The sequence below is a fragment of the Physeter macrocephalus genome, chromosome 16 (genome assembly GCF_002837175.3).
Source record: "Physeter macrocephalus isolate SW-GA chromosome 16, ASM283717v5, whole genome shotgun sequence".
Lineage (NCBI taxonomy): Eukaryota > Metazoa > Chordata > Mammalia > Artiodactyla > Physeteridae > Physeter > Physeter macrocephalus.
Genome location: NC_041229.1, coordinates 47,077,411 through 47,105,190, shown reverse-complemented (window position 1 = coordinate 47,105,190; position 27,780 = coordinate 47,077,411). Strand labels below are relative to the sequence as shown.

Genomic DNA, 27,780 nt, shown 5'->3' with positions numbered 1-27,780 from the left:
CTCACATAATTCATATAAATAATTAATTCAAATGTGGAATAAGCAGTATTTCAAAAGCCAAAGGGAATTAGGAGTTTCTAACATGTGAATATAAATTCTTGTATAGGTTCAGATGTAGGAAACAAAATAATAAAGACGAAGAAAAGGTCTAATGATGGGAAAGGAATTTTAGAAAAATTAAGACAGAGACAAAAGACTGGCCATCCCAGTAGACTGGGATTAGCTTTGAAGGCCTAGCTGTGAGTTTTAAAACCTAAATGATTTGGAAGGAATAACAAAAGTATTGCTCCCTACTAGGATGGTACCAAATATGTACTTTATTACCAAATTTAGAAACACATTATTTACTATACCTATACCTCATTCAAGATAACTGTCACTGTAATGATTGAAAGTCATTCATCATACCTTAAGTAAATGGGGAGAAGAAAAAATAAAGAGCAGCGAAAATATAGTGTCATAATTTTTTCTCTTATAACACAATTAAAAATGAAAAGATACTCCTGTACTTCCAACCAGCACCTGTTCTTGCCTCTTTTAGTCTAGTTTGTGGTCCTTACTTAAGAATACAGTATTAAGCCCTGTATTCTACTCTAAGACTATATGATAAAACAATAAGGAAGCAATGGCCTAAGGATCAGCTTCTGCAAAACAATATAGGCACACTTTATCCTTAAAGTCAATAAATTCAAAGCTAGTGTTCCACAAATCCTGCAACTGCAACTTTAAAAAGAAAAATATCAAGATAATATTGAGGTCATTGTATGAAGTCCTACAAACATATCAAAACTCACTGATGTACTATTCTAACTCAAATGATCATGTTAAACATCTTTCCCATCCCTCCACTTCTCAATAAATGGAACAATGGGGGAGAAGAATCAGAAAAAATAATTCAGAAATAAAAAGCAGAAAATAGTCAAAAATAAGATTCATTTTTCTGTACTAAAATAAAAATGTAATGATGACCGCTCTAACTCCTTCTTGTATAAGAAAGGAGTTGCGTTAAGTTTAGAGTTGACCAGTTTGGTTGAAAGAACTACTTTTAAATATTTGATAGAGGCATGGAGTTTTTAAAGTACATCATACTTTGTTGGACAAGTAACACAAAACTTCTCTCTGGTTTTCCATGCAAAAGAAGTCATGAGAGAAGTCATTCAAAAAGAGTATACACATTTCTACAACAGATCTATTAGGTTCATGAGAAAAGACATGTTTGGAAAAAGTTACTAGTTATCTGCTATTCTACTGATTGACATTTTTTACCTAAGCGCTTAATATCAATCATTTCCTATTATATGAAACATCCTAAAGAAGAATATGCAGAAATGCATAAATGAATCTGTATATTTAGATCAGTCAGACAATAAGAAAAAACAGCTCTTACTCTACCTTGACAAAACACTACTACTACAGGTAGCAGATTAACACCATTTAGATTAGATGATGATTTTTAAATCTAAATGATGTTAGTCTACTATACCATAAATGATTAATTCAAATTCATTAAAGATAAAAAAAATAGTAATAATGTTCCAGCTATTCCAACTTAAACTGTACTTATCAGACTGGCAACTCTAAAATTCCTTATACTTTTAATAAATACTTTTTTCCATTATTTTTATCATTATTCACTTAAAAGTTTAATTTTATGTTACATTAGAGTCATAGAAAAATCCAAAAAATTAAAACAAAAATAGTACCAGTCATATTACAGTCTTGAGGTAAATATTTGATATCTACATTTATTCACAGAAAATTGAGTGTTTTCATAGTGTTGTGTGTCTCACGCCAGCTGAGACTAAACAAATTCAACTTCAGAAAGGGTCATTCTTTTTTGCCTGAATTAAATTTTGAAATCTTGCTTAAAAATATACAGCAGTATACTTAACCTGGTAGTACTGTATATTTTTAGACTTGCTGTAACTCAGCGTTTTCAAGGTGATGAAAACTGATATCTCAAGGTATTAGTATTCAGCACCAAGTGCTTGTTTAAATTCCAGACCATTTCTTGAAACATCAAAGGCTCACTAATAATGCAATGAGAGAAACAGGAGAGCTTGTGTTCTCTCTCTTCAATGTTCATTTTTAGGTGGATCCTTAAAATGCCTCTCACATTAAACATACGAACTTTATCTCCACTTAACCCTATACCACTAACCTAGCTGTGACTGGGAATACACATCGTTTCTGTGGTGCTTATAAGAACTAAATTAAATACCAAATCTGTTGTTAACATCCATTTTTAGCAAATGAGAGCAAGGAAAGCACAGAATAAGATTTTAGAATTATCAAAAAAAAAAAAAGCATACCTTTGTTTTGTCACATACTATAAAAGCATGATGTAAAATGCTACATATTTCAAATGTTCAGGTAAATGGTTAACGTCAAAAAAATGCCTTTTAGAATTTACTGTTATGATCAAAGCTTTTTATATAAAAGATTTATTTATTTATCTTAGTAACTTTAATTTTAAAAATAAAGTAAAAAGTCTTAATCTGAATGTCATGGGTATGAACAATACAATGACTAAATTAGGAAGTATTCAAAGTTCTTGGCTTAAAATACTCTTCCACTATCGAATTATGCAGAAGTCAAAACTCTGAAATTATCACTAACTCAGAAGCCAAATATCTTTATATGAAATGTAAGACAAGATTTCCTTCTTCTTAAATTGAGGGGTTTATATAAGATCACTGTCCTTTCCTTGTATATAATTGTAAACTTTTGGAAAAATAGTAGTCAGTTGCTACTTACTGCCTCTGCTCCCAACTATACTTGATAACACTTTTTTCTTTTTAAACAGTTTAACAATGTCACTTGTATACAGCAAGCCTAATGTTAAAATATGGGGGAAATTTTGATGAAAATAGTACATAAACCAAAATAACCTAAAATAGAAAAGGAAATCATGATTAAATGTACTCCCACACTGTATTCACACACAAATTGCCATGGAATATTTCTTCTACCAGAATATAAAACAATTTTTACAGGCTGAAATTACTTAAAATTATTCTCCCACAGTAATAGTCTATCTGCCTTCATATACGAGCTCAATAATTCCAAGCAGAAACTTTAATTTGTCATTGTTAGAATTAATTGTACATGGTATCCAGACAAAACAATTTCACAGTTCAGTTTCATTGAAATGTTATATTAGTTCTCATTCAGCCTTCTGTAAAATTTTTCATCTATCTAAAAATACAACTTTTCAGCCTTAATTTTAGAAAAACTGGTTTGTTTTTTTAAAAGGTGAGCAAGCTAAAACTGCTTAAACTGTCATGTTAATCCTACTAATGTTTCCTGAAGCAATTCACAATAAGCAGGAAATAAGCATGTAAATTTTGGCAGATTAAAAATCCTAAAATTGTAATGACCATTCGAATATTAAGAAACTGCTTTCTTAACCTTAATTTGCTGTCTACAGATCATTCAGATAAATAATTCTAAAATATTTACTGACTTTAAACTAGCTTATCATTTTTAGAAATTACTCCCAGATCTTAAGATTTAGCTAAATTAAACTAGCTTTCAAAATCAATTCGTTTTAAAAATCAAGTTATGGCTCACAAAATTAGTCTAAAAATCTAGTATTTTAGTGTTTCACTATTCCTGTTCCCTGCCCTGTCTTGAACCAGAAATAACCTGCCCCCTCAAAAAAGAAAATGTCTAATCATTCAACAAATATTTACAAAGTACATGTTATATATCAATAAGTGTTCTAGGCATCAGGGATATATCACTCAACAAAATATTTTAGAGCTCTTCCCTTCACATAGTTTACATTCTATTATATAAAATATAGTCTTAGGTAATAACTATTAAAAAAACCCCAAAAAGTTATAAACTCAAATCATTAAAATAAAGATGAAAAAGTCTAATACACCATAAAAACTCACTAGAACAATGAATCCTACTAGGAGAAGTAAGCCAATCAATTCAGATTTTACATGTGAGCCAACATAAATTTTAAGGTAGCTTGCCATTCTCTAACAGTTCTCTAGACAGTGTCCTTTCTCAGAGTATCTTTCCCTCCCAAATAATTTTTCAGTGTTTATAAAATAATATTGATACTTACATAAATACAAACAGAAGTACCAAAACCAAACAAAGGAAATGATGTGAAAACATACTAAATGTCTAAGCAAAACTGCTTAAAAACTGACATGGACTAGGCTCATTCCTTCAAAGATGCCAGGTCATGATCATAATACGGTCACCTTAAGATCAAAGAACTACTCAAGGTCAGCAAACTTTCCTGTTGGTACTAGGGGAAAAATTCTTTGAATATACCAAAGGTAAGATAACTATTACACATTTTCAGGTAATAGAACAGAAATTCAACATTGAAAGAATGATTTCACAATTAAACATACATTTGGTCCTTTTTCATCTTCATTAAACTTCATTTCATAATTTAATTGAACATACATTCCCAAATTGCATTTATAAATGAATGGAAATGTCTTCAAAGGGCAAAACAACTTCACTGTCATATTAATATTTTTCAAGTGCTCACGTATCAAGTGTAAGGCAAGTAAACCCCATAGAATGGGGAAGGGAGATGCCTATACAACATACAAAGTAGGTTCATTAATGCTTACCTCCCCATGTACTTGCTACCTGAGAAGCAGCTGACATAGGAAGTACAGATGGGTGAAAAGTTGGCTGTTGCAAATCAAGCAGATCATTTGGTAGCTTTGATGTGCTAGGAAGATATTTTGAAAAGATGCTTTATTTATTAGATAAACTTTGCTACATTAGCCACTCCCCTCATCCACCCCAGTAAATAAAAACATTAAAAAGAAAAGTGAAAAAAGTCCCAATAATATAAATCTCCAAAGGAAGAACAGGTGCAGCAAGATAACAGTTGCATACCCCTCATGTAACAGCATATTTCTAAGGAGGCCTGAAAAATTATTCAAGTACCATATCTTAAGTTTACATAGGATTCAAATGACAATAGCCCTTCTGGAAAGAATCAATGACTTCCCCAGGAAAAAACTAATTTCTTTATTGAAAAGAACCTAGAACCTAAACAACATAATTTTAAAATATGAAACGTCATGGCAATTAATTTTTTTGAAAGAAATTTGTTTTCTTACTCTTAATCTTCAAAAAACTTCAATTATATTTGCAACACCAATACCCCTACAAAGTAAAATACCTGTTAACCTTACCTTTATTGCTTCAAATATCAAACAACATATGAACACATGGAAAAAATTATACATGCATATATGATATAAATTTATAACGAAGCCACCCCATCACACAACTCTAGGGGAGTACTACTTACGTAATATATTTCATGTTACGTGATTAAGGAACAACACAAAAAAAGATCCCAGTTTCCATGAATTGAGGCATTATGTGTATCTCAGCATAGATTACTTTTAACTTACACTTATTCAAAACCAAAAGTTTTGAAGACATATTTTTCAGATGTAAAACATAGTTTTATAAGTAGATAAATCAAAATACAAATGCATTTAGTGCTTTGGGGAAAAATACAGAATATGCAATAAGCATTCTGTAATAGGCTGTAGGTTTGTCCTCAATTACTATTAAAAAGGTGAAAATGTTGAGGTTATTAAGTGAAATAAAAAGATTAGTTCTTCATCTAATAATTTGTTTCATCCTCAAACCGACAACATTCTTTTTCATTTACCCCCATCCCCCCACCCCACTAAGACAGACTTCTTTTTAAGGTCCCTAAGTGAAAAACTTGACACTTAATGGGTTCAATGTTACTGGGGACTAAGGAAGGTATTATACAAAAATCAAAACAAACAAAAAGATAAAGCTGAAAGAGAAACCCATAGCTAAATTCAACATCTACTAAGACTTCAGGGAGCAGGAAGCGGCTGAGTTAGTAGAAGTTACACTGAGCTGTGACGGGAGTCGGTAGGTGGAAGGGAAGACCATTTAAGGATGAGTTAATAAAATACACAGCAACAACAACAAAATCAAAGAAAAACAAGCAAACAAAACACCCCATCACTCTCTATGTAGCATTTACCATGCACTAAGCACTGTGTTAAACCCTATACTAGTGATCCTGTGACCCTGGCAGAAATGAAAATTCTTGGGCCTTACCCTACAGGTGGGGCTCAGAAATCTGTGGTTTAATAAACCCTCCAGGTGATTCTAATGTTAGGTAAAGACTGAGAACCACTGACCTATACCATAGATTATCTTGCTTGGAAACTGAGGTTTAAAAAAAAAAAAAAGATTAAGAAATAAATGAACCAGGAGTCAAACCAGAATCTGAATTTCAAATTTCTCTAAACCACTCTGAGGTAAAACATAGGAGGAATTTAGAAAAATCCAGTTATTCTAATTTGCCTGGAAATATAATATTTCTATTGTTAAGTAGCTTGAAGTTGGGCTAGTAGGCTTCAATACCACAGAAATCTGGCGACTAAACTCTTATTGTGTCCCAGATTACTGAGTTTAACACCAGGGACTAGAAATGAAAAACATTTAACATCCAGTGAAAGGATATCCTGAAATACATATCATACATACATATCCAAGAGTTATACACAGGGTCTTGAACCATTAGACACTTCACAAATGAGTTTAACTATAGTTAATTTTTTTTTACAATGAAACGTTTGCCCAGAGATAACCCACCACCTTTCCAATTGGTATACCACCACCTTTCCAACTGGTATAAGTCTATCATTTAGCCATATCCCATTTCTTAAATATTCGAAATATAAAGTCTATCACTTTATATTTACCTACTATACCACTACCACCATTTATCACTACCTCCTTTGTGTGAATTTATGATTACAAAATCATGTATCAAACTAAACCTGAAAAACTCTGCAAAATTTCTGTTAGAAGTCTTTAAGCCTAAGTATTCAAAGGTAATCATTAACCACTCCACCTACCTGTTAGAAGAACTAGGGGTAGAAAATATGTCAATGGCTGGTGCAGTCATTATACCCCCTGCTGAGGTGGACACAGGAGAGGCTGCAGTTGTTAAAGAGGTATGAGGTTTCTTTGCAAGTTCTTTTAGGCGCTGTTCCTGTTGAGAAAGGGAACTACCATAAGGAATCCAGAAACCAGATTTGTTTGTATGGCCTCTGAAAAAAAAAAGCATTTTCTAATTTTGTTTTGATAGCAGAAAGGTATTCTCTGTTTTGCCAGTCATTCAATGTCAGGATGAAAAATTAGACTACTGAATTTCACCCCATTTGTACAAATATTTATTAAATACTGTTAGTCTGTACAGAAGTCCCAATTACTTTATGAACTCCTATACTTGTTTTTCCAAATAAAGAGAATGCACACACCTACCTTTAAAGCTTTTAAACGAGCCTGTTCTTCCTCTAATGCTGCCTGCTTTTCCCTTTCATCCACTTTGGTAAGAGACAGGCCAGTGCTTGCCAGGGAAGAGACTGCATTGGAAAGTGTTGTCGCCCTAGGATAATCAGACAAAGGTAATTTGGTTTTTTGCCAAACATTTATTTCACTGGTTATGAAATGGTCTAGCAAGCTAGCCATGGATAGGCACCATAATTATGAACTAAACTTATGGAGTCAAAACCCGTACTTCAGATGAAATATTCTACCCACTGACCTAGAGGATTATTAGAAATTAGTTGATCTACACATACATCCATTTATTTTTTTAAAGTAAGTGTTAGACTTTGGAAAGGGTTCACAGTAAAGGTGAGGGACATTGCCTCTTCCAAGCCCCAAGGTAGGGAACCAATGCAATTAGAGAAGAGCTCACGTACTTCTAGGAAAACCCTGATGTGTACAAAGTATTGAATTTCTCATAGGAAATGATCTTCTGCTAATTTATAGCCTGGGTTTGGTAGTACTACTACAGAATACTAAAACATAAGTACCAGCAATAAATAATGTATGTCTAGGTATGTTTCCCTTATAATAACACCCAAAGATGTCATTCCCAGAGGACCCACAGGTTCTCTCAAAGGAAGATCAGTTTCATTCCAGTCACTGGTCCATCTGGCACCCCCTTTCTGTCTGCTACCCTTTTGCCAAGCTAGAATTTTCTTTTCAAACATATTATATATGCACGATACATCATCCCTTACTGGTGGATTCACAGCAAACCACCTCATTTCCCCTATATCAAAACCCTATCCAGATCATAAATCCCAACATTTAATTCCTACATGTTAATTCTAGGCAAAATAAACATGTGTGGTAACAGGAAACTACTCCTCACTGACTGCTATTAATTTTCCTTTTCTCACACACCAAACACCATTAATTTCTACTCTAAGCACACATGTGGAAAAACTAAGTTTTATGTAAAATCAATTTTATAAATGAGCCAATATAAAGATATAACTCAGAAGACAAAGGAAGAGTAATACTGTTGTAAAGAAATACAAGAAACCCAGAAAATTTTATGTTAAAAAACATATGAGGTAAATCGGTGTACCTGAGCTACCTGGCTATATTTTTCATTACTTTCTCAAATATTCGGGGCTTATAACTTGGCTTATACTTCTAAAAACCTACTAGAAAATTCAAAAAACAAATCTGCAATTAAAAAGCATTAAAATCCAGTAATGACATTTTCCTTTGCAAATTACTTAAATTTTGTTGCTAAAAAAAAAAGTTCTGAAACAACAATCAAAAAGAAGAGTTCTCATTATACTTCATACAAATTTCTTCTTCATACTGCTAAAAGGAAATCTTCATAAGAAAACATGAGAGTTACTCAAGTTACTAACCAACACAAAAATCATGTTACAAGGTCAATACGTGATGATCTGTATTACTTTCAATTTGCTGGTCTTGGTCTTGGAAATCAGCTAAAAGTCTAATAGAATGATCAAAATATGTCCACAATCAACCCCATGAACTGGCATTACAGAAAGATGATGAAATCTTATGTCAGACATCCTAGGTTTGAGTCCCAGAATTACTACTGCATACTTCACAGGGCTATTGTGAGGGTTAGTCAAATCTGTAAAAAAGGCATCTTGTAATTATTACACAACCCCATGAACCTAAGCATTTTATCTTTAAGAGAAATACTGACACTATGAACACCATTCTGAACCACGCAGTTTTCACTGCCATCATCTTAACAGATGCTTACATTTACTGAAAATTAGGAACTATCCCAAAAACTTACATGTGTTAATCCTTAACAGCAACTCTCTTGAGGTTGATACTATTATTAAACCGACTTACAAATGGTTAAATCAAGATAAAGATAAGTTCAATAACTTGGAACTTCAGCTAGACTCATCTACTTTCTTAGAAACATCACTACTGTTCTTTGCCCCACAAAGAATAATGTACCTGCTTGCAGCTGTAGAATCTTTGATTTTCTTTCCTTCCAAGGAAGCTAAATGTTGCTCCAAAGCATCAAGAAGACTGCTGGGGGCCTAAAATTGTACAAATATTAAGACTTTCTTTCGTCAAAATAAATCAAGAATCATCTAACACAGGAGAGCAATAAAAATAAATAGGTATATTCCTCATGATCTAATTAACAGTGTAGTTTCAGCCACCTAAGAATGACACTATTATTTTTATTACATAAGCATGACCTGGTAATACTCCTTGTATTAATAAACATAAAGATATAAAAACTAAGACTATGTGAACATGAAACATTAAGAGAATCTTAGAATTGTCTATATTTAACTTATTTAAATTTTAAATAGAAATACAACCCTAAAAACCAGACATACTGTTGAGCATGGTCCTGGTACTTAATAACTACTCACTGAGTAATTGAAAATGTCCAAATACTATTTCTGAATAGTTATTGACAAATGAAACTGAAGACTAACATCAAGGAAACACAAACTGAAATCACAGTGAGATATAACTTCTTACCTAATAGAATGGTTAAAGTTAGATAGACTAGTAATATCAAATGTTGATGAAGATATAGAACAAATGCAACTGTCATACAATGCTGGTGGGAGTACATCCACCTTGAAAAAAGCTATGGGTTTTTAAAAAAAAAAAAAAAGTTAAATATACAACTACCTTAATTACCCAATTCTATTCTTAGCTATTTATTCAAGAGAGAGACAAACGTTATCTCCACAAGACTTGTTCAAGAATGTTTTAAGCTGGGCTTCCCTGGTGGCGCGGTGGTTGCGCGTCCGCCTGCCGATGCAGGGGAACCGGGTTCGCGCCCCGGTTTGGGAGGATCCCACATGCCGCGGAGCGGCTGGGCCCGTGCGCCATGGCCGCTGGGCCTGCGCGTCCAGAGCCTGTGTGTTTTAAGCAGCTTTATTTATGATAGTTAAAAAACTGCAAATAATCCAAAAATTTCCAAATTTTCCAATTTAGAAAATAGATAAACAAAATTGTGGTAAATTCACATGATGGAATACTCTTCAGCAAATAAAAAGAATTAATCAATGGTATATTCAACAATATGGACAGATCCCAAAACATTATGATGAGCAAAAGAAGCCAGATATGAAAATAGTTGCATGATTCCATTTATATTAAATTCAAAATCTGATACATTTTATTAGAATTCAAAATAGTGATTTGTGTGGAGCAGATTAGGGAGTGACTGGAGGGGGACAAGAGGATTGGGGTGATGGAATTGATTTATATCTTGAATGGGGTGTTGATTACACAAGTGTTAATGGTTACCAAACCTCATTCAAATAGATATTTACCTCAATTTTTTTTAAAGACTAGCATTAAACCTTCAGTCTACATGTCCAATCTCAACTTAATATGAACAGTTAATTACTTTCAAAAGGAAATCTTTTCTGTGAGTTGAAAAGGAATTGTTCACTATTTTTAAGTGAAGCAAATACATCAGTGGCATTCACTTACATCAAATATTCTTTAGGATTTCAGATAGAGTTTCTCAATTACAGGGATCCAAAAGCAGTTGGAAGAGACAACACTAGCCAACTTCTCTGCCAATTATGACCTGAACAATTTCCTTCATCCTGTATTTTCTCTCTACATATCAAGACCTTAGCACAAGAAAGATATGGTAGAAAACATTGACTTTGTTGATCTGAGAACACATGTGCACTCCCTCAACACCAACAAATCAGCAGGCCAACCACTGTCCCAAGAGCTATTGTCTGAGATGATGATGGGAATGTTAACAATAGCGGTTAACATTTTAAAAGCTCCTGTAACACCACAGGCACTGTGCAAGCTACCCTGTATGTAATCACTGACTCTATGAGAAAGACATTACTACATATCCATTTTACAAATAAACAACTTGAAACTGAAAATTAAGCAACTTGTCCCAGATCACATATCTGATACATAGCAGGAGCTAACATAGTGTGCAAGGTTTGTCCAATCTGAAAGCCTAGATACTAACTACTATGCTACAGAATCCTAAATTAAAACTGTGGTCATTTAAACTGTACTTTTTTTCTGAAGGGTTTAAGCTGTGCTTACAAATATTAAACTACCTAGATATGATAATTAATAAACTATTTCCCAAATCCCTTCTAAATGTATCTGGCTATTCTTTAAAAGTCAAACCCACATTACAAAGAGTGAAGGAACTGTGATGCTTCACATCCTAAAAAGAGCAATTTATAACAAACAAAGAATAAATAATCTTAAATTTCCTCTCTTGTGTTTAACTACCATCTTCCCTAAAGTATAAAAAACTTTGTTTTAATTCACTTGAAAATTTTCTGAAGCATTCAGAGATCATCAATGAAGAGGGAGGGATGGAGGGTCAGAGGCTGGCCCTACCCAATCATAATACCATGAATATTAAAGTACAGACACATGATAACAGTCTGGCCTGAGGCTGATGCTTTTTAAACAAAGATAGGTGAAGCTGACATGACAAATGGGGTAATGGCGTATCTGAAACTGCCAAATCAGCTTATACTACATATTGTTCAAACAATGACTCCTCTCACATTTAGCCTACAGTAATGTGCTTAATCTTAATGATGTCAATTATCTCATGTGGGCATATGCAGAAATTTTTTTATTTACGTAAAATCCATAACTAGATCTAGTGCATACTCTTAGCCTGGTGATCAAAGGGATGAATCAGAACAGTGAGTACAGAGAAAAACAGTAAGAACCTTGATACATAAGGATAGTTTATGCCAGGTACTGTCATTCTTAATACTCAGTAAACAAACACCAGAAAAGGCCAGAACTTCAGGTTTAAAGTTTCCTTCCCAGAAATTTTTATAAGATAATGATGTCAAAAATAATATTATAATAGCTAATATGGAGTACTTAACGCTCTAAATGTTTTTTAGGTATTAACTCATTTAATCCTCCCAACTACCTAATGAGATGGGTATTGTAATATCTGCATTTTAGAGATGAACCTGAAGCACAGAGTAACTTCTCCAAATCACAGGGCCAGCTAGTGAACAGCCAGGACTCAAACTTAGACAAAGCGTGCTCTTTTAACCCAACATCATGTTTTGAGGTTTATCCCATTTAATATATTTACCTGAGCCAAGAGCCAAAGTGGAAGGTTTAAAACAGGAAAAATAAATCCTGTATATGATAATTCTCTACCAATAGTATACTGAAAATTTTGTTTTTAAAATACCATTCTCTAAGTTCAGTTCTTTCTTTTTTTTTGATAATGATAATGATGAGAAACAAAGAGAGATTAAAGAGAATAAACTAAAGGAATAGTAGAGTAGTGGCTAGCTCCACCAATATAAGAGATGAGTAGATTTTATACAGTAATAATGTTAGAACAATTGTCAGCAACATATCGAAATGTTAAAATCTGTCAAGAAAAATTACACTGATCTCCTTAACAGCAGGGGCTGCATATTATTCATCTTTGTACCCTTCATACCTAGCAGAATATAGCAGGCAGTGATTGGTATTAAAACAATACTTACCTGTGAAAGGTCTGGTATATCACCTCTGTCAATTCCAACTTGCTGTAAGAAGAAGCAGCATTGTATTTAATAGATAAAATTACAATAGGGTGTTTTATAAGTAAAATTTAGAAAATGACATTTATGACTAGTACTGTGAGCAATATTTTAGAAAGAATTCTTTAAAATTAGAAGAATATTTAATCCCCACAGATATCATTCAGTACTTCCAAGGACTCAGATATTGTCTGATGGCTCTAAAAGTTCTAACAGGAGGGGAACAAGAGTTGGAAATTCAACAAGTCTATTAAGTTACCATCTTCACATCTTCTAACCACCTATATAAACCACCTTGTCACAATCTGAAAAATCCATCACTTCTATGACAAAAACATTACACCAAGAATGAGAAAGGCTGACCATGAACAAGTCCCCTGGGGCATAAGAAGAAGTTAAGGAACAAACCTAATGACAATGACTCTCTCTCCATATAGTATGCTTTCCCTGGCAATCACCACAGATAACAATTTTTAAAACCTATGTTCACTCAAGCAGGTCAGGTTTTATACAAATACCAAGTGATATTTAACCAGGATATAACTGTCCTCACAAAGCAATCCCCATACACTTTCATGACGTTCAGGTACTAGGTAATTTCTAGCAAAAAAAGGTAAGAACCATTTCTATTTATTCCAACACCCAAATTTAAAAATTCTTTTCCCTCCCATGACTATGTATTTCATTTCCTAATCATTCTCTCTTCCTTTTCTCAACCTCTCAAGGGCCAGTCCCAGAATGATACCAGTAGAAAATTTGATAAAATAATTCATACTAAGATCTTAAGAGCTAATTACTAATTGATATATTTGTCCTCTTCAAACACATTTGAAAAGGTTACTTGCATCTTTTTTCTTTTTTAAGTATCATTTTAACTTTATTTTTATTTATTTTGGTTGCGCTGTGTCTTTGTTGCTGCGCGCGGGCTTTCTCTAGTTGTGGGCAGCGGGGGCTACCCTTCGTTGAGGTGCGCGGGTTTCTCATTGCAGGGGCTTCTCTTGTTGCAGAGCATGGGCTCTAGGCATGCAGGCTCAGTAGTTGTGGCGCATGGGCTTAGTTGTTCCGCAGCATGTGGGATCTTCCCGGACCAGGGATCAACCCTGTGTCCCCTGCATTGGCAGGCATATTCTTAACCACTGCGTCACCAGGGAAGTCCCAGTTATTTGTCTCTTTACTCCAAGAACTAAGGTCTCATAATGAAACTGCTAGCCCAAAGACCGCCTCATGAAAGAACAAAAGAAGCCAAAGGGAAAAGCCAACGGACTAAAACTTTATTTAAAGAATTTACTAGAATCATAGAATAAACACTACCTTTTTCTGGTTTTAGTATGTGACTGACCCTAAAGAAATGGGGAGAAAAACAATGATTTCTCCTTGAGACATACTTTAAATCCAAAATAAATTTCAGTACACTTCATAAAATAGCTGATTAACACCACAAAGCTATTTTCTTCAAAGGTCTCATCATCCTTTTCTATCCTATTCCATCTGCTACAGAATAAAACATCACTATGGTAAGAGCTAGAATCACCAACTTGCTAGTTTCAGATTAACTACTTTGATATTATTAATCGGTTATACAGTCTATTCATCTTCTAGAATTATCCTAGCAAGACACCTCTGGTGGTAATGCACAGAGGGCAGAGAAAGGGAAAACAAACAAAAACACTTTAAGTGCTGCCTCTGTGCAAGCAAGATAATGCCCACAAGCATTACCACAACTACCTTCTGTGACAGTCTCAGAAAATTATTTTTTAAACAGATTTGTAAAATTAGATTATCCTATAACCTACGTTCATGGTTTTCATAATCAATGACAAACAATAAATGCACTATACTCACTTCTGAAGGGAACAAAACATTTTGAAGCATGTGGCTCCAGCTGCAACTCTCGCTGGAGAAGAGAGACTTGCACTAACATAGAATATTCTCTACCATATTGAATAGAATCAATCTTCTACAATACATGGCCAATTCCAAACATAAAAGTCACTGCCACCTACCTGATTTTATAGAGAAATAAACAATTTAAAAATAGATTACCTTTCAGTATTCAATACTGAATTAAATATAAAGGATTTTTATTCAATATTATATCATATTCATACCATAGCACAGAATTCAATATAGCATAGTGATATAATTGAATATATACCTTACTATACTTAAGACACTTCTTTCACTTGGATTAGACTGATTTCTTTGAAATGCACACTTAAAGACAAAAAAAGCAACTTAAGAGATACAGTCATTTAAAGACAGTTTACCTCTGCAACTTTGAGAAACTCTGAGATTCTTGTCATCCTAGTCAGGAACTTCTTATAGATGTCAAGACCTTCTTTGCACTGGTTCTTTTTCATATCGAAATATTTTTCTGCCAAAAGTAGATGTAAATATACTTTTATTCACTTGAAAATATAACACTCAAAAAGGAAAAGGATTTAAAACAGCTCCAAAGAGATTATATTGATGTCTCAGAGAACACATTCACCCTACAGAAAAAATAGTGTTAAATAAGCTTAGATATTTAAAGCAAATTAGAGATGCTGTTATATTAAAAATTAAGAAATTATGACTTTACTCATATTACTAGTATGTTCTACAATATTTCTTCCCTCACAATTCCCTAAATATATACTTGCATGTTAATACAGATCACATTTGACTCCATTTAAAACAGTGCTAATATCTATTTCCAAATATTCTTACTAATGCTAAAGAAAGATGGGGGCTTCCCTGGTGGCGCAGTGGTTAAGAATCTGCCTGCCAATGCAGGAGACATGGGTTCGATCCCTGGTCTGGGAAAATCCCACATGCCACGGAGCAACTAAGCCCGTGAGCCACAAGTACTGAAGCCGGCGCTCTATACATAGAGTCCACGAGCCACAACTACTGAGCCCGTGTGCCACAACTACTGAAGCCCGCGCTCCTAGAGCCCATGCTCCTCAACAAGAGAAGCCACTGCAATGAGAAAGAAGCCTGTGCACCGCAACGAAGAGTAGCCCCCAGTCACTGCAACTAGAGAAAGCCTGCACGCAGCAACAAACACCAAACGTAGCCAAAAATAAATAAATTAATTTAAAAAAAAAAAGAAAGAAAGATGGCAACTTTTCCATGTCCAAATGTCACTTGGAAAGCTAATTTAACTTAATATATAAACAGCCGTAAAGAGCTTAATTTATACCAATCACAGGGTGGGAGACTGCCTTCCAAAACTTTGTAGAAAAGAAAACTTTCCATTTTTCACTTGTTAAAAAAAAAAACAAACCCTATTTCCCTATCTCCATAGATTAAAGCATCCCTGAATGAGTCTGTGTTAAGCCAGCCCATGAAAAACAAATTTAAATAAATTCTAAAAAAAAAAAAGTACTGAAAAGGGAGAACAATTACATTGGATTATTTGACATCTGACACTTGATATTTTGGCACACTTTGCAGACCGTTAATTGTCTACTTCAACCAAATCCCATTAAAAAAATTAGCATCTCTAGGCAAAATTTACTGCATTCCATATATAATGAATACACAGTAAAGCACATTCCTAAAATGCCTCAAAAGTAAAAAGCATCCTTAAAAATGCGTGTTTAATTATTTTAAAATAATTAGCAATCTGAAAATTAAGTTTAGAAAAAAATACCAATTTTACAGTTAAAGTTCATTTTGGAGTAAATTGTGAGGAAATGATTTTCCTGAGACAGAAAATTCCAACTTAATTTTTATGAAGTTTTTGTATTTCTAAAAATAATAAAACTGATAGAAAAAACAGATATATCTAAAAAATACAAAATTCATCTAGCTGAACATTCTAGTTGTATAAATATTTAATCACTTAGCATGTGTAGTCAGATATAAAATTCTTTTCTCCAAATTGTTACAATGAATGATTATATCTCAGTGGATTTTTAAGCAGCTTTAAGTAACAATTTAGACAATATTATTTACTATATGACACAAGATAAGAAATAAAATGTTATTAAACTATAGAAATATTTACCCAACAGGTTAATAATTCCTTCATTGTATGCTGCAAACAGTCTAATGGCATCTTTGAACAGGAGCATGAAGGCAGCATTTATTACCCCATTTGTAAGTTCATTGCTATTAACCTGGAAAAAAAAAAAAAAGAAAGATTAGCTAATGTTTTGTTTTAAAATGACAATTACTTCCTTCAAATTAAAATACAATGAATTCAAACATTTAGGTGTATGAGAGGAAGACATTTATCTCTAGCAATCAGAGTTATAGCCATATAGTGCAAAAATCTTGATCAAAGAGTTCAGATTTATTTAAAAGCTACAAACACAAATCCTACAACATTCAATTTAGTTCAGAAATAAGTCACTGAGAACAAAAGTACCCTTTAACTCTTGAAATTCTTAGGCTACATCTCAAAAGTCTTTTAAGTTCATTTCAACATTAAATACTTCTAATTGCAAAATAAAGCCCATTTCTAGGTAGAAGTTCACTCTGAGTCATGAAGAATTTACTGAATATTTTTAAATCAAAATATATTTATTAAATGGCTACTACAATCACCAAGGCACTGAGTTAAGCTAGGCAGAATATATATTTTTAAAAAAATATAACTTTTTCCAATATTACAAACAAGCTCACCTTCAAAATGGTTATAAATATTTCTACCTCATACGGTTACTGGGAGAAATAAATGATATACTGAGTGTAAAGAGCGTGATGCAGTACTTTACAAATAAATGATCAATATTTATTATTATTAGTGAATTATGCTTTAACAAAAAAAGCACTTATTTGTTTACCAAGAAATATGAGAAATACCTTTAGTTTTATCTTAAAGAAAGAATCAAAAGGATAAACCAAATTTATCTTAAATTCCTTTTTAGATATCTAAGTACATGATAGTTACCTTGTTAGGTATAGAAAAATATAAGCACAAAGCTGAATGGTAAGCAACCAACTGGTAAATATTTGCAGAATATCTGACAAGTTTGACTTGCATTATAGAGAGAATTCTATAAGACAATTCACAAAATAAAAAATACATATAGCTAATAACATGTGAAAAGAAGTTCAACTTCACTGATCAAGTAAATTAAAATAATCAAATTAAATTATTGAACTATCCTTTCTTGAGCACCAGACTAGTAGGTATCAAGATAATCAAAACCAAGGTATTATTCTATACAGATAAGGATGAAGAAAAACAGGCACCTATTGACAAGTGACTGGCTCAACCCTTTTGGAGTGTTAAGTTGGCAATATTTAAAATTTAAATTTCTTAAAAATTTAAATGTTGGGACTTCCCTCGTGGCCCAGTGGTTAAGAATCCACCTGCCAATGCAGGGGACACGGGTTTGATCCCTGGTCCGGGAAGATCCCACATGCCACAGAGCAACTAAGACCATGCGCCACAGCTACTGAGCCTGTGTTCTACAGCCCACAAGCCACAACTACTGAGCCGGGGCACCACAACTACCGAACCTGTGAGCTGCAACTACTGAGGCCACACTCAGCAACTACTGAAGCACACACACCTAGAGACAGTGCTCCGCAACAAGAGAAGCCACCGCAATGAGAAGCCCGCACACCACGACGAAGAGTAGCCGTGGCTCGCCCCAACTACAGAAAGCCCCCACACGGCAATGAAGACCCAATGCAGCCAAAATAAATAATAAATAAATAAAGTTAGTATTCCTTTAAAAAAAAATTTTAATGTTTATATCCTCGAACCACCAAATTCTTTTTCTAGGCATTAACCCTATAGAAATAGATTTATAAATGTGTAGATACACTATTATCTAACACACAGAGTATGTAGTGTCCCTCCCTCTTCTGTTTTTTTTCTCCATTTATTTTCTGAATTAAAAAACCAAAATACCCTAAATATTTATCAACAGGAGGATCAGATAAGTTGTTACACACAATGCAGTATAATAGACACTGAAAAGAATATGCAATTTTATAAAGGTACCCACAATAAATTAAGTGAAAAAAAAATTCATGGTTGGACCCTTTCTCTATAAAAACCAAAATAAAGCTCAGTAGTTACATTAATCCCCTGTCATCTAGACTAGGGGCCAGCAAACTTTTATGTAAAGGGCCTGATCGTGAGTATTTTAGACTTGCAGGCCATATATGGTCTCTGTCACAACTACTCAACCCCATTATTACATCAAAAAAAAGCAGCCACAGACAACATGTAACCAATGGGCCTGTTCTAAAAACACAATTGTGGACACTGAAAAATAAACTTCATATACTTTTCACCTGTTAAAAATATTATTTTCTTTTTATTATTTGCAACCATTTAAAACTGTTCTCGGGCTTCCCTGGTGGCGCAGTGGTTGAGAGGCCGCCTGCCGATGTGGGGGACACGAGTTCGTGCCCCGGTCCGGGAGGATCCCACATGCCACGGAGCGGCTGGGCCCGTGGGCCACGGCCGCTGATCCTGCGCGTCCAGAGCCTGTGCTCCGCAGCGGGAGAGGCCACAACAGTGAGAGGCCCGCGTAACGCAAAAAAACCCACAAAACTGTTCTCAGTTCACAAGCCTATAAAAAAATACTAGTTTGAGAACCTGTTCTAGTCTATAAAGCACTTTCAGGATTCATTTACTGAATGTTTACTGAACACTATCTATGTGCCACACACTACTGACAATGGGGACACAGCAGGGAAAAAGAAGACCTGGTCCCTGCCCTCCAGAAGCTTAAAGACTACCAATTAATAGCACACCACTAAAGGAAAATCAATCTCAGCATAAAACTGTCACAGTTCCAATCACTAACTTGCACTTACAAGCTCTAAAATACAATGTCTTTAAGCTAGATGCACCAAAAAAGAAAAGACTTGTAAATGCTAACACCTAACATATTACAAACAAATGACAAAGCTGGCAACTTGGTTCAAGTAACAGTCATTAAAACAAAAATCCAAGGGAACACAACGTCCTTGGGCAATAGCTATATAACATGTTGTTACAAGTATATTTGAACTTCCCTTTATTTCTCAATAACTGTCATGCTTTGAGTTCTACAATGCAGACAAAAAGTGAAATATTAAGTTAGCTCATCATAAAGAAAATCTTTATACATTTTTAATATCTAAAAACCATTATCAAAAGAAAGTAGATTTTCACATCAATCTCTTCATCTCTCCATCACTTTCTTTAGCTTGTATACCCTATAATTTGGGGGTTAGAGGAGCACCACCAAAGAAATCAGAGTAAATCTAAAACAATTATAAAAACGGAAAGTAATCTGATTTGGGACCACATTTATAGAAAATCCTTAGGCAAATAGGATATTAGTGTGAAAAAATTAGTCTATGATAACTTGAGAATAAAAACTCTGACCAATTAAAATGATATAATTTTTAAAATCTCGAATTATAAAAGCATTTATGCAATCAACTTACATTAAAATCAAGAAGGGCATCCATTTGATTTTGAATAATTGGTACAGTTTTTAGGAGTTTTTCTGTGTTCATTGTTCTCATAACTCCATCAGCCCTGTTTTAAAAACAAAAACAAAAACAATTGAGTTTGTTATTAAATCTACATTTTGAACTCCCATCTGGTTCTCTATTTTAACAGAGAACAAGGTGCTACAAAACATCGCACGTTTTTAAGTCATTATTGAACCTGAAACCTCAAGAATCAATAGAAATCATATAGAAAAAACAAAAACAGGAAACACCGTTATGTCCAATATCAAGGTGCTCGCTTATAATTAAAAAGAAGATGTAAAGCATGAGACATAAAAATAAAAGCTTACATTATATAGCCAAGTTTGTACTACACTTTTTACATGAGAAAATCATCTGATCCTCACACCACTCATGTGTGTAAAGGGCAGTTTTACAGATTTTTTTTTTAATTATAAATTTAAAAAAATCATTTCCCTCAAATCACTAAATAGGACACAATGGAGTCTGCAGTTGAACACAAGTCTTGGTGAGCACCACTTTATTTAAGGTACTTTATTTGTGACTCAAATCAAAATAAAATTATTTTATTATAAAATAAAGGACAATTTTACCAAGTCATTCTAATCTGGCCGTTAAAATAAGTGATAATTAAGAGGAATGGTTTTTAATAAAATGTTCTGTTAAATATTTCCAAAAATATTTCTTTAACTATTTCTTTAGATATTTCTAAAAACAGAGAAATATCAGCAGTACGTAATAAACTAGAATTTTACAAAACTGACACCAAAAACACTAGATAAGAGGTACTGGGGTTAAGGCGCAGAACTAACACTAAGTGTTTATTATATATCAGGCTTCATATTAAGGGCTTGATGTATGTTTTTCAAATCCTCACAAAAATCCTGTGGACAGTCTTGTCCCATTTTATAGACAATGAAATTTTAGGTTCAGGGAGGTTATGACTATCTAAGTTCAGAAAACAAATTCATTTTAGGGTCAGTATGTAAACCCAGGTGTATGAGACTCCAAAACAGTGCTTTTCATAACCTTTTGGCAGAGGAACAAGACCCTTTCAAAAAATATATAGGTTTTCCCTAATTTACAAATGATCCATACTTATAAACAGCTGTTCTACCCTAAGCTACCCCTTCAACCACAACTCCAGATACCTGAAAAACAAGCTATGAAAAGCAAAAACAGTGCTTTGCAGGACAAAACAAGAGTTTAAAGAACCAACACTGGACTGCCTTACATAGGCAGCTGTTGACCAGCTTTAGTCCCAATAACTCTCCCACATAAGATGTGTTAACCCACGGACACCTATATTCTCTCAGGTATTAAACTACATTGACTGGAGTTTGGGATAAGGACACCACTCCCTCTTTGTAACCCTTTCTTTATTCTCATACACATCACACTCTCGTTTTATCAGTCACCGTTAGTCCCCTTTTAGTTCTTCCTCCCTCTCCTTGCTGAAGTAATTTTTGACCTCCTGGTCACTTCCCCTCCATCACAGAAGACTTGAATACTGGCTCAGTTTTTCTCAGTTAACTTCAACATCTTAACATGCACAACCAATCCAACATCTTGATCGCAAAATCCCTTAACCACAACCCCTATTCCCATAGTCAGATCCTGACCTTAACTGCCCATCCCCACAAGAAACAACATTATCCCTACTCCCACTCCTACTCCCTTACCCCCACCTTAAGAAAAAGACAAAATTTAGACACCTTATCCTGACAATAACCTTTTAACTTTCCAGCTGCCTTGGTCAAATGTCCCATGGCAAAAACTAGTTGACTTTATCATAAACTTCAATGCATGAACCCCACCACTACCCACACTGATCCTTTTTCATTTTTCCTTCTTTAATCTAGCTTATAATTCCACAGATCATTATTATAATCACTCCCTTGCTAATACCCTAACTCTCTTACACCTCTCATTCCCTTGCAGTCACCTGGCAAATTCACAATCCTGGGTGAACACACATTTATCTTCTCCATGCCTGTACACATGCAGCTGAGTGCTAGTAAAGAAAACTGAGTAAACTGGTAAAACTACAAATTCTTGATCATCTGGCTCAAATGGGGACTCAGCATTGCCAGCAGTCCTCTTAGCCTCTCTAGTGAATCCCTCCCCTGAGTACTTTCAAACCACCTTCTCCCACCTGTCCTTCTCCACCCCTCCCCCACACCCAACACACAAACTCTCAGCTCATAATTCTCAAAATATTTCATTCAGAAAAAGAAAATGACAAAAAGAGATTGATTATCTTGCCACCAAAACTACATTTATCTGATCTGCTCCTATTACAATGGAGGAAGTCTATTTCTTTCTATCAAATGTAAATATCACTCACACAGGTCCTTTGGATCCCACTCTGCCACAATCTTTGGTTATCCTCTTTCTCTCTAACACAGCAGTGTCCAATAGAACTATTTGCAATGGTAGAAATGTTCTACACCTACACCGTTCAGTATGGTAGCCACTAGCCACACGTGGCTACTGAGCACCTGAAATGTGGCTGATGCAACTGAGGAAATGAATTTTTAATTTTATTTCAGGTTAATTCAAACAGCCACACGTGGCAAACAGCTACTATATTGGACAGTGCAGATCATTAATCTCTTTTACACTAGATCATTCCCATGAACATGCAAGCAAAGTCTACCACACTTTAAACACAAACACACACACACTTGCACTAACCCCATAGTCCCATTCAGCTACCACTTCTATGGCATAGTCAAGCATACTTCTTAAAAGATTTACCACTTCCTTGCTTTCCATTCATTATTCAATTCATGCCAGTATGAGATCCACTTTTGCCTCTCCATGTTGCCCCTCCAGTGGGTACTTGTCTAACATTATCTGACTAGACTTCTCAGCATCATTCAAGAGTTTCCCTCTTTCTTGTAATACTCTGTCTTAGCATCCCCTATATCCCTCACTCCTTGTTTTCTTCCTACCTCACTACCACTTTTTTAGTCTCTTTCATTGACTCCTCATCCTCTACTCATTCTCTAAAATAAACACTGTGTATCTCAAGATGTTTCTAGGCCCTCTCCTCTCATTCTGTATTTATTCCCTAGGATACTGTCATTCCCAAAGCAGAAATTACCAAACTGCCAATGATGTATTTATATTCCCAGACTAGAAATCTCAAAGTTCCTAGTTAGCATTGTTGAATTGCCTAATTGATACCTTAACTTATAAAAATCACAGGCATCTAAAAACTAATATTTCAAAAACTAAATCCTTAATTTTTAACCACTATACCCTACCCTACCCTGTTCCCAAAAACCTTCCCAGTAAAAGGTAACATCTCCCCAGTGACTTAGGCCAGAAACTATGGGGATGTTTTTTTATTCTTCCCTCTCTCACTAGCCTACACATCATTTCATCCCAGAGAACTTTAAATTTTTCAGTTAAGAAAAATCCTAAGTTATCACATGCTTACATCAGACTTCAAAAAACTCAACTCACAAACCCAAATGCTTAAATATTATTCAGACCAAATGTATGACAATTCATACTCCATGTAGAACACAAGTTTTTATTACTTCTTAAATAGATTATAATAAAATTCAGATACTTGCTTCCCAAATATAAGAGCAATGAATTAAAGGATGATCATCCATATCCTTACTCACAGACAATACCTCTATTATTCGTTCTTTTGCTTGTTATGTAACAATGTCTTGTTACTTTGAACCGTACTAATTTAGAATTCAAGATAATTCAACATGGTAAGTTAACACTATCAAAAAATGAAATGTTAAACAAATAGAAAATGAAGGGACCAATCTTTTTTTTTTTTTTTTTCCCTTTTCTTTTCTGGTAGGCGGACCTCTCACTGTTGTGGCCTCTCCCGTTGAGGAGCACAGGCTCCAGACACGCAGGCCCAGCGGCCATGGCTCATGGGCCCAGCCGCTCCACGGCATGTGGGATCTTCCCGGACCGGGGCATGAACCCGTGTTCCCTGCATCGGCAGGCGGACTCTCAACCACTGCGCCACCAGGGAAGCCCGGGACCAATCTTTAACACACCCAACTAAAAAGAAAAATCTACAGGCAATTTATTGGATTCATTTTTCATAGAACCGTTTAATGTACTACTTAGAAACACCTAGTCATCTTTTCAAAAACTATTATATATCTACTATGTTTAGATACTGTGGAAAGTCCTGAAGATATGAATCTGAGTAAGACTATATTGTCTTCATGGACAGACAATCTCATATAAAATCTAACAGAAATAAGGCTTCCTCAAAAAAATGATGTTTGAGTGAATTCTTGAAGAATGACTAAGAATTTGCCAGAATAACGAATAAGGGGCTAGATAAAAGAAGAATATTTAAGTGAAAAGTCATTTAACCATACAAGGGTAATAATTCATTTTGATTATGAATATCCTATATTTCTATTAAAAATTACAGTTAATCTCCACCTCAATTTCTAAATAACAAGATATATTCTAAATGAATTAAAGATTTAAATATAAAATACTGGATCCATAAAAATATCCAATGAAAACATAAATAGCTAGTTGATCACTTTGAGGTAGAAAACCCCACTCCAAGTTTGCTTAAAAGACAACAGCCATAAAAATAAAGATAACAATTTTTAACACATAAGATTTTTTTTAAGTTTCAATACTGCTAAAATAAAACCAGGAGCAGTATTTATAACCTGTGACAGTTTATTTTCCCAATAAAACCAAAAGCTTATTTGTTAGTTTGCCATGTGCTATAAGCATTACATAAAATATATCATTTAATTCTCATAACAATCCTAATAGATAAGTGCTATTAACATGACCATTCTACAGATGAAAAAATATTTACAGATAAAATAACTTGGAGCTTAAGTCAAGGCTTCCCAGTTGTGCCACAGCAGACTACTATGGTACAAATGGATTATATGTATGCCAACACATTAATGCCTAACCCTTCAGCCTCAAACAGTCTTCTCCATGTAACCCACTGTCCTGTACAAATAACATAAGTTTGTGTGGCATGATGTGGAAATAGTAGCAAAATGATGGATATGTAAAAAAAGATACTTGTTCTTAGGTAATAGACACTGAAGTATTAAGAGCTATACAATGTAAAAAGGCATGAGGTATGTAATCCACTTTCATATGGATCAAAAAAAGAAGTATACAAACACACATACACTAAGAATGATTAAACAAATGTGACAAAATGTTAAAACCTGGTAAATTTGAGTAAAGTGTATAGGAGTTATCTGTATTATCCTTGCAGCATTTCAGGAAGTGAAATTATTTCAAAATAAAATTATTTTTTACAACTTAACAAGCTGGCTGAAATATACTACTAAAATCTTTCATCTAACTGGAGTGAAGCTAGAAATCAAACCTAAATTTATCTGACTAAACAGCCAGTTAGTCTTAAGACAACAGAAAAGAATTGTAAAAGCCCAACAGAGAAGTGGGCAAAGGACACTGAAAAGCAATTAAAGCATGAATGGCATTTTTAAAAAGAGAGAAAGAGGCTCGATATCACCATTTAAAAATTAGTTGATCAACCAACATAAAATAAACATCTAATGAGATACATTTTCATGATGATGGAAGAAAACAGAGGAAGAGGTATTTATAACTGTAATTAACTCAATAATCTGGTACCACTCTTATCCAGGGCAACTTAATATTTACTAATAAAATGGTAAATGTCTATAACGTTTGACTTGTCAATTCTAAGAATTTATTCTACAGGAAACTTCACTTAATGCAACCAGAGAGAGGACAGACAGAAGAAGAATTACAATCCTGCAGCCTGCAGAATGAAAACCACAATCACAGAAGGATAGACAAAATGAAAAGGCAGAGGACTATGTCCCAGATGAAGGAACAAGATAAAACCCCAGAAAAACAACTAAATGAAGTAGAGATACGCAACCTTCCAGAAAAACAATTCAGAATAATGATAGTGAAGATGATCCAGGACCTCAGAAAAAGAATGAAGGCAAAGATCAAGAAAATGCAAGAAATGTTTAACAAAGACCTAGAATTAAAGAGCAAACAAACAGAGATGAACAATAAAATACCTGAAATGAAAAACACACCAGAAGGAATCAACAGCAGAATAACTGAGGCAGAAGAAAGGATAAGTGACCTGGAAGACTATAATGTTTGACTTGTCAATTCTAAGAATTTATTCTACAGGAAACTTCACTTAATGCAACCAGAGAGAGGACAGACAGAAGAAGAATTACAATCCTGCAGCCTGCAGAATGAATTCCAGGCAGGATAAACCCAAGCAGAAACACACCGAGACACATAATAATCAAACTGACAAAATTAAAGACAAAGAAAAATTATTAAAAGCAACAAGGGAAAAATGACAACATACAAAACCACAATCACAGAAGGATAGACAAAATGAAAAGGCAGAGGACTATGTCCCAGATGAAGGAACAAGATAAAACCCCAGAAAAACAACTAAATGAAGTAGAGATAGGCAACCTTCCAGAAAAACAATTCAGAATAATGATAGTGAAGATGATCCAGGACCTCAGAAAAAGAATGAAGGCAAAGATCAAGAAAATGCAAGAAATGTTTAACAAAGACCTAGAATTAAAGAGCAAACAAACAGAGATGAACAATAAAATACCTGAAATGAAAAACACACCAGAAGGAATCAACAGCAGAATAACTGAGGCAGAAGAAAGGATAAGTGACCTGGAAGACAGAATGGTGGAAATCACTGCTACAAAACAGAATAAAGAAAAAAGAATGAAAAGAAATGAAGACAGCCTAAGAGACCGCTGGGACAACATTAAACGCATCAACATTTACATTATAGGAATCCCAGAAGGAGAGAGAGAGAAAGGACCTGAGAAAATATTTGAAGAGATTATAGTCAAAAACTTCCCTAACATGGGAAAGGAAATAGGCACCCAAGTCCAGGAAGCACAGAGAGTTCCAGGCAGGATAAATCCAAGCAGAAACACACCGAGACACATAATAATCAAACTGACAAAATTAAAGACAAAGAAAAATTATTAAAAGCAACAAGGGAAAAATGACAACATACAAGGGAACTCCCATAAGGTTAACAGCTGATTTCTCAGCAGAAACTCTGCAAGCCAGAAGGGAGTGGCATGACATATTTAAAGTGATGGAAGGGAAGAACCTACAACCAAGAATACTCTACCCAGCAATGATCTCATTCAGATTCAATGGAGAAATCAGAAGCTTTACAAACAAGCAAAAGCTAAGAGAATTCAGCACCACCAAACCAGTTCTACAACAAATGCTAAAGGAACTTCTCTAAGTGGGAAACACAAGAGAAGAAAACGACCTACAAAAATAAACCCAAAATGATTAAGAAAATGGTAATAGGGACATATATATCAATAATTACCTTAAATGTGAATGGATTAAATGCTCCAGCCAAAAGACACAGACTGGCTGAATGGATACAAAAACAAGACCCATATACATGCTGTCTACAAGAGAC

General features: G+C 34.3%; 1 protein-coding gene across 15 annotated transcripts in view; it reads right to left on the bottom strand.

Moving 5' to 3' along the window:
* The window catches only part of PICALM (phosphatidylinositol binding clathrin assembly protein), a 106,129-nt gene that overhangs the window by 30,632 nt on the left and 47,717 nt on the right, over positions 1–27,780 (bottom strand). For all 15 annotated transcript variants that reach the window (XM_024131623.2, XM_028501020.2, XM_028501019.2 and 12 more), the window contains exons 5-12: positions 20,277–20,370; positions 16,882–16,993; positions 15,155–15,261; positions 12,852–12,893; positions 9,310–9,395; positions 7,318–7,441; positions 6,909–7,045; positions 4,608–4,711 (exon numbers count right to left, since the gene is read on the bottom strand). In XM_024131623.2, coding sequence (XP_023987391.1) covers positions 4,608–4,711; positions 6,909–7,045; positions 7,318–7,441; positions 9,310–9,395; positions 12,852–12,893; positions 15,155–15,261; positions 16,882–16,993; positions 20,277–20,370 — 806 coding nt within the window. The remainder of the gene's footprint in view (positions 1–4,607; positions 4,712–6,908; positions 7,046–7,317; positions 7,442–9,309; positions 9,396–12,851; positions 12,894–15,154; positions 15,262–16,881; positions 16,994–20,276; positions 20,371–27,780) is intronic.